The 7774-nt window shown below is 29.4% G+C and overlaps 1 protein-coding gene across 21 annotated transcripts in view; it reads right to left on the bottom strand.

The window, feature by feature from the left end:
- Nucleotides 1-1375: 1375 nt before the first annotated feature.
- Nucleotides 1376-7774, bottom strand: part of LOC129802136 (sodium-dependent neutral amino acid transporter B(0)AT3) — a 48246-nt gene continuing 41847 nt past the window's right edge. For 13 of the 21 annotated variants that reach the window (XM_055847725.1, XM_055847719.1, XM_055847723.1 and 10 more), the window contains one exon: nt 1376-6767. In XM_055847725.1, the coding sequence (XP_055703700.1) occupies nt 6603-6767 (165 nt within the window). In that variant the 3' untranslated portion in view covers nt 1376-6602. The remainder of the gene's footprint in view (nt 6768-7774) is intronic. The other 8 variants (XR_008751767.1, XR_008751771.1, XR_008751770.1 and 5 more) reach the window with 2 other exon arrangements.

Raw genomic sequence — 7774 nt, 5'->3', positions numbered from 1 at the left:
AAAAAAATTATGAATCCATTTACAACAATATATAAATATAATATATGTACAATACACTTAAATTAAAATTGCATTGTCAAGAATTCTAGTCCGCTCATTTCAGAAAATTAATAACCAAAGAAATTCTTGAGAATTTTCAAGATATTTTAACATTTCATGAATTCTAAAATCGAGAAATGTTGAAAAAACTTTGGAAACTCATTTAAATACTAAAAGACTAAGAATATATGAAATTTAGAGCCTATATCATTTTCATTTAATGGTACAGTCGACGCAAAATGATTTCCAACTTACCAGATTTTCCTGACTTTAAAGGTATTTGAAATCTCTCTTTTAAAAAATATTAACACTATTAAAAATCTTTTAAAAATATTAAAAAGAAAATGTGCTGTATTAAGAAAAACAATAAATTGTTAATTTGCTATTATACCGCGATAATAAAAGTATTTTTTGGCACAAAAATGCGCTTCAGAAAATTTATAATCCAAAAATGTTTTATTAGACCAATATAGCATTGGTCTAATAAAAATTTTTCTAATAGATTTTTTTTGTAGTATTTTAAAACCATCATGAACTTACTAAGTAGTGGAGCCACATCTTTTAAAACGATTTTTTAATGCTTCTGCAACCATAAATAAGGATTTGGAGACCTTCGGGAACTGGGCTAAACCTTTAGTTTGAAGACCGTATTATTCAACGTTCTTCAATGTCCTTAAAGTTTTTAAATGTCTCCATTGACTTCGATATCCTTGAGGCCTCCAACTTTTTCATTTTTTTTATCGTAATTTAACGTGTTTAAGTCGTTTTTAACGTTCTTCAATGTCTTCAGTGTTTCGTAGACTCCTCAGTTGGATCAGCAGTCATTGTAACTTCCTTATCGCCTGTGTATCACTTCTTCTAGCAACATGGAAATACAAATACTATACAAGAACTGCTGATGAGGTGACGAGGAAGTTACGACAATTGCTGATCCAACTGACGATCTGTATTCCGACACTACGTCTTCGTCGTTTCATCTTCAACAATTCGGTACGAGTTTTTCTACTTCAGATCATAACATCTATACCCCTTGTAGAGAATCTTTGATTGTACCGCGACTTCTCAAAAAGTGAACTTACCTGTTAAGTAATAGATCATTTAATTATCTAAATGGACTATTTAGCAGCTCTGAAGTACACTCAATAAAATACTTGAAGAGTATCACTAATGATTGCGCCAGAAATGAATCATCGCAGAACTTTGAAATAGAACTTAATTGCAATAATGTTGTTGGATTCTGGGAATTGTTCTAAAATCAGTCATCGAGTTTAATTAGTATTTCAAGGTATCGTCATCATGATCAATATCTGCAGAACGAATAAAAATGCATGTCCAGTTTGTTGTCTTGCTCCGACTTCATGTCAATATATTTTTATTTATTTACACAATATCTTCAACAATCTCTACAATGGCATTTTTCTTTTTTTCCTTAAATTTCCATTATATTTTTCAGCTCGTCTAAAAATAGATTATAAATTGAAATTTACTTCATCTTATATCCAGCGGGTTTTTTTTCATTCTTATTTCTTTGCCGTATTTTCTTTTATCATCTGGTCTATATTTCTAATATTGTTTTTTTTTGCAAAATATTTTTACACAATTACTGATTCCTTAAATATTTATTCATATGAATTTCTCACAGCATTTTAATGTCTCCTAATATGCCTTACTAATTGTCTAAATAAATCAAATGGTAAATATGTGTAATTTTTTTTTTCGATTTTCTTTTTTGCCCTCTGATTTTTTTGTTGTATCGTCAATTCTATTATTTTTTTAAACGGTAAAATTATTTTAAAGTGTAAAAATATACTTTTACGACATTTAAAAATCTTGTGCTAAATTAATCATTTTACTAAATTCTAAATAAAAAAATGCAATCAATCTGAAATGTTTCTACATTTTATTACAAAAAAAACAAAAATATTTGTTAAAAAATATATTTTTTAAATAAAATGAAGTCGTTAGAAAATATGAAATTCAATTGACTTGATTTTTATTCTTTTTTTCATGCTATTTCGGTGATTTGGTTTGCGAAAACTTCAATTATTGTTTTATTTTATTAATTATAGAAATAAAAAAATAAATATTAAATTAGAACCAATTTATACAAAAAACTTTAAACTTATCAAATTCGTCTAAACTTAAGGGTTAATCGTTTCTTTTGAAATTTGGCTTTCGTCGTTAGAAAATCGATTCACTGAGCAGTGAATCGAGCATAAGTGAATATTTTTTTTCTTTTTATTTTCTTTTTGTTCTTTTGATATTAATGACTATACACAATCTTTTACTACGTTTTGAGACTATTCGAAAGCTCAACGTAAGAATTGCATAAGATTTATTGACTCTGAGTCTCTTCTTTTTTTTGCTAAAAGTAACTTCTTTTTTTAATTAATTTTCCCATTATTAAAATTCAAAAAGTGAAATTTTAAACTCAATTCGCTTCACTTCAGAATTTTTCTTTTTTTTTATTTAAATTTATTATTTATAGGTGTTTTCCTTTTAAGTCTAATAATACTTAGCCAAGGTACGTTAAGTATTGTTACTTCTCTATACCATAACTCACTATATATTATTTGTTTTCACCTGTGCAACTTGATAAGTTCTCGTGTAGTAGGTTCTTCTGCTTTTTTTATTATTCTTTTTAATTATCATTTGTTTTTTGTAGAAATATGAAGCAAAGAATATAGCTATTACTTGTACTAATGACGGGGAAGTCTTTCAAAGGTGAATTTGATGAATTTCTGAGCAATGTTATCACACATATTATTACTGAAATTTCCTTCTAAAAATGTTCTATACTTCTATTTTCTGCAAATCCTAAAGAAAACTAAAAAATAAACCAAACCAAATCATTCCCCGTTCACAACTATCTCAGTTCTAAATAAATTATTTAAAATAAATTTACTTTGGATCTAGGCGAGTTTTTTTCTCTTTGGATTATGCAATAGAATTTTCTATAAAACAACAAAATTTGTTGTTTTTTTATTTTCTATTTTTTGTTGTTTTGCTTTTTGGATAATCAATAAAACCTCTTTTTTTTCTTAACTAAGTGCTATTCACAAGTTTAAATACAAGACCGTAATTGGGTTTTTTGTTCAGATCAAAATACTCCTCAAAGGTCAACTATTGCAAGAAAATAAGAAGAAGCTTTTTAAGCAATTTCTTTTTTTTTACTTAATGATCTTTCTGGTTAATGTTCTGATTTTTATTTTAGTCATTAAATTGATGTATTCATTCTCTAACTCGTCCAAGAGACCAATAAAATAAATGAGGTTAGGACGTACCTTAACGGAACCTGATACCACCTTTGAAAAAAAATGAAGTTTTAAATAAATTTTGCGCTGGACGAAATCCAAAGTAAAAATTCCAAGATTTTCATTAATACTTTTAAAAAGAGATATTTTAGATCAGTAAAGAATAAACATCGTTAATAAATGGCGGGAATACCAAAAGATACTAGTCAATAATTCTTCTTGTTTAGTGATAAATATCGTAAAAGAGTCCTCTGACACGCAAAATTAATTCACAAAATCGATAATATTGGCATTGGGAAAATTGAACGTTGTGTCCTTTTCGTTCTTTTGGGGACGAGCGTACCCAAAAAGATTGAACAAGTTTCTTGAAAGTTTAAGAAAGATTTATTTTTCAAGTTTCCTAATTTCCTTATTAGGTTTTTCCTTATTCTGGGGGTGAATTCTAAGATTTAGTGATACTCTCACCAGTGAGAAAATCAAAATGAAAATATCACGGCAGATTTTTCACAGCTGCTAGAATTGCGATTATTGCGAATTAAAATTGAAAATTACATTTTTTACATTGAAATCTTATCAATTAACAATTTTATGTTATTTGCATAGAGGTTAATTTAACGAGATATGGGTTATGTTAAGTGTAACCTTTGAAATTTAAAACATATTTTGTGTTGCAGACTCCTTTAACGTGCCATATAATAAGAACATACCCCCAAAACAGTTTTTGATTAATCCACAATAAAAAAAAAACTAACCTACCTTTAAAATTTCATAGAAATGAACTTCTAAAAGCACTTTTTTGGTGCAATTTGTTGAAACTTCGGTTTTTTGTCAATTAGTTTTTTATTGAGATGATAGATGCAAGTTACGACAAAATCATATTGAATTATCATCTGACAAAATTGACAGAATTTCTTCAGCAGAATCATGATTTTCTCTGGTATCCTTGGAAAACCAGGGATTATTAATAAAATATATTTGTTTTTCCAAGTTTCATGGACAATATTTCTTACTCAATGATCGAGTGAAACATTTTGAACGTACTACATCTTGAGACTTGGCTTAGCCATATGGCTAAGGATTTGGACTTTGGATTGGATTGTTAAAGGAAAAATACTCATTCTAATCAGAAAACCCAATGAAACTTGTTGCTATTTAAGATTTACGACCTTCGGAAATTGGGTTAAACCTCTAATTTAAAGACCACTAAGGGCTTCGTGTCCTACAAAATTCTTTTAAAAAAATTGTAGTACATCCCCGATGAAACTGGCGATTAATTACATGGCTTTTGAACTTTTAGAGTTTCTTTAAGTAAGCAGCATTTTTAGGAAAATCTCCTAAGGGCAATCGATTTAACAGATCATCTGAAATCTGCGCTATAGCTAGTAAGAAGTGCTTTACATCTTTTATTTCATAAATAAAAAATCTTCTGAAGTAATCAATTGGTTTAATATCTTCCCGGCAACAAAAAATCTAGATCTAGATATAGTTTTAGACATTTGTTTTTCTTTACGAAAAATGAAAATCGTGTCTTCCTAAAAAATATTATTCTTGCATTAGAATAGTCAAGACAAAATTATAAAAAATAAAAAAGCCTGACTTCAAAAATAAAAATCTTCAAAATCGGTACATTTGACTTTTGAGGTTATGTGACAAATAAGCAGGTCCCTACAACTGTAACGCCTCTATTATTCGATTGATAATGAACAAACTTCAATTAAACCTTGTTTTTCTAATCAAAAGCGATCCAATGGAAACTGGAATGGAAATTTATGATATCCTGAATGACTTAAACCTTATTTTCTCGTATGTCGAGTAGCATATTTCGCGCTGTTTTGGATAGTTGAGCACAGGCCCAATATTTCTAGACAATTGATTCCGATTATGCTTTTGGATTATAATTAAAAATGGAAGTTTAAAGTTGTTCTAATCAAGGAAAAGAAGGATTTTGTATTTTATTGGATAACGCAACAAAAGCCACAAGTCAACATCCCTTATCGTTCTCTTGTGACTGTAGTGATGCACAGATCATAAGTTCGATTGTCACATCTAATCCATGTACACTAAACAAGATTAAAAACATTCAAAGATATTTTACAATCCTGCAAAATAAACAGGAATTTGACTTGATCGCCCGAATCAAAAGTCGAATCCTTACATTTTTGTTAAAGTCAGTCAAGGCTGATTTGGTTCCCAGATACTAAATAAAGTATTTTATTCACTTCTCGAATTTCTAAATTAACGATTGGAGCAATATTTGAATAAACACTTCAAAATTGTTACTAAATTTCAGGTTTTTTAAGGTTAAATTGAACATAACCTCACAATATTTCTAAGTAAGTTCTTGGACGAATTGGAGAATGGCGCCCTGTGAAGGTGCCGCTGAGAGTGGTGACAAAATGATTTATGAAACTTTTGTACAAGGAAATAATTGAGATTGACATAACCTCACCTTATTCAAAGAATTAAAAGAAATAATAAATTTGTGAAAAATTTCTTTGGAAGTCTCATTAAATTGAGAAACTTTTTATGTAGATAAATTACTTGATTTTTTTATCACTCTCAACTAAAATGTGTGACTTATTTCCGAATTGTGATTAATTTTTTATATTTAATTTTCTCTTTCATTTTTTTTTTACATTAAATCCGTTTGTCCGCCATCTTAAATCTCCTTATGCCTAAGTCAGACTTTTGAAGTCTTTCGATCAAAATCGCCATCACACAACGTACATTGTTTCACAATTTTCTTTTTCATCAATTATAATTTACTTCAATAAATACAATGTGAGTAAATTTTTTTCTGTATTTGTTCCTTTACAATTAGATACGAGATTATAAATTAATGATATTTAGCGCTATAAGATTCTTTTTCATCTCTAAATATTTATTCATTTGTTGACTAGAAGCGGAACTGATGTAAGATTTTTTTTGGCCATTTGAAAAGAAAAGGAAATCACCATTTAAAAAGTTAGGTTAATCACTCTTGAGAATGACATTTTTTGACAGTTATTTGAAGTAAAAAAAGTGTTTTAAGAGAAAATCCGAAAAGAATTACTATTAATGGTTGGTTTTGTTGAGGTGGAAAGGAAATCGCTAAGAATAATACCATATTAACGAATTTATCCATCGATAGTCCATTAAGAAATTGGATCTGTTTCTTTTACGCTTAATTGTCTTCCTTATTATTTAACACTGGCACTGTTTTTTTATGCATCCATTATGTACATTAAACATATTTTGGATTTGATAGTCAATGTACATAATACTACATTCATCACCCGTTTAGTCTTCCACAAACATCTCTCCCACTTATCAATAGTCCACGATTTTCATTCTAAACTTATTTTTCGGAACACTCAAATGATTTTGCATTAAATGCCTCATTGTTGGTGGTTGATCATCATCATCGTCTGTGTCCGTGTCATTCACACGTCCACCCATCGCTGGACCGCTGTAATCATCATCATCGTAGTCATTCTGCATTAGAAAAGAAGAAAATATTCTTAAAAATTCAGCAGGAACAAATTATTCTTACGCTAAAAAGATTTATAATGGAATAAAAAGATATTTTCATGCTGCTCCATGCTCTGCAAAAATATTCTATTCTTCTTGTGATCAATCTTGCAATCGAGAAGGTATTCTGAAGATTCCAAAAAAATTAACTACAACATTGCTACAAAATTAGGGCTAAAATACATTTGACATTGCAGACAAAAAACGATTAGCTGAGACACATACCTTATAGACAAAAATAAATGTCTATAACCTGACTTTAAATCCGGTCTTTTGGAATTAAAATTGTCGGCATTCATTGAGAAAAACTCGCAAATAAAAGCATCAATAAAAATTCAAATAATGTTTTCTTGCGGTGTGTGTCTTAGCTAAATTAGTATAGGAGATACCGGGACAGATTAGTCAGCAAATGAAATTTTTCTTTGCCTATGGTTTGTAACAAACGTGTTTGACTGATAAATATTTCAATGAATAAAAAGGGAGGTTATTTAAGCCTAAACAAATGACCAAAATATTTGAGCCAATCAAATGTTTTGGCCCAACAAATACTGTTTCGCGTACTGTCAGATGAGGAAGAAACTGGAAACTTTCTTCGGAAAAAAAGCTCAACACTGTTGAACTTTTTTCCATGCTATAAAACAGAGGAGTGCAAAAAACCGTTGAAACCGAATTAACGTCAAAATAAGTTTGTTATAGTAAAGTTTTGACCATTGGCGTACATGTTTCATTAGACGTTTATTGGGTTTCAACGGTTCTTGCACGCCTCTGCTATAAAACTTTATGAGCAACAGTGATATGAGCGCCATAATGTGGACAATCTCTGAAGACGTTTCTTTTCGGAAAGGCTTTTCGGAATCCCCTTGCTATAAAAATTGACATTTTAGCAATAGCGCGGGATTTCACTTCTTTAGCAAACAAACTCTTTAATGGCGTCTACACACTTAGAAGCAATTCTCGTCAAAAATCGCCCT

Source organism: Phlebotomus papatasi, chromosome 2 (genome assembly GCF_024763615.1).
Source record: "Phlebotomus papatasi isolate M1 chromosome 2, Ppap_2.1, whole genome shotgun sequence".
In the NCBI taxonomy this organism is placed as follows: Eukaryota; Metazoa; Arthropoda; class Insecta; order Diptera; family Psychodidae; genus Phlebotomus; species Phlebotomus papatasi.
Note: the sequence above shows the minus strand (reverse complement) of the source record. Positions and strands in the feature narration are given on the sequence as shown.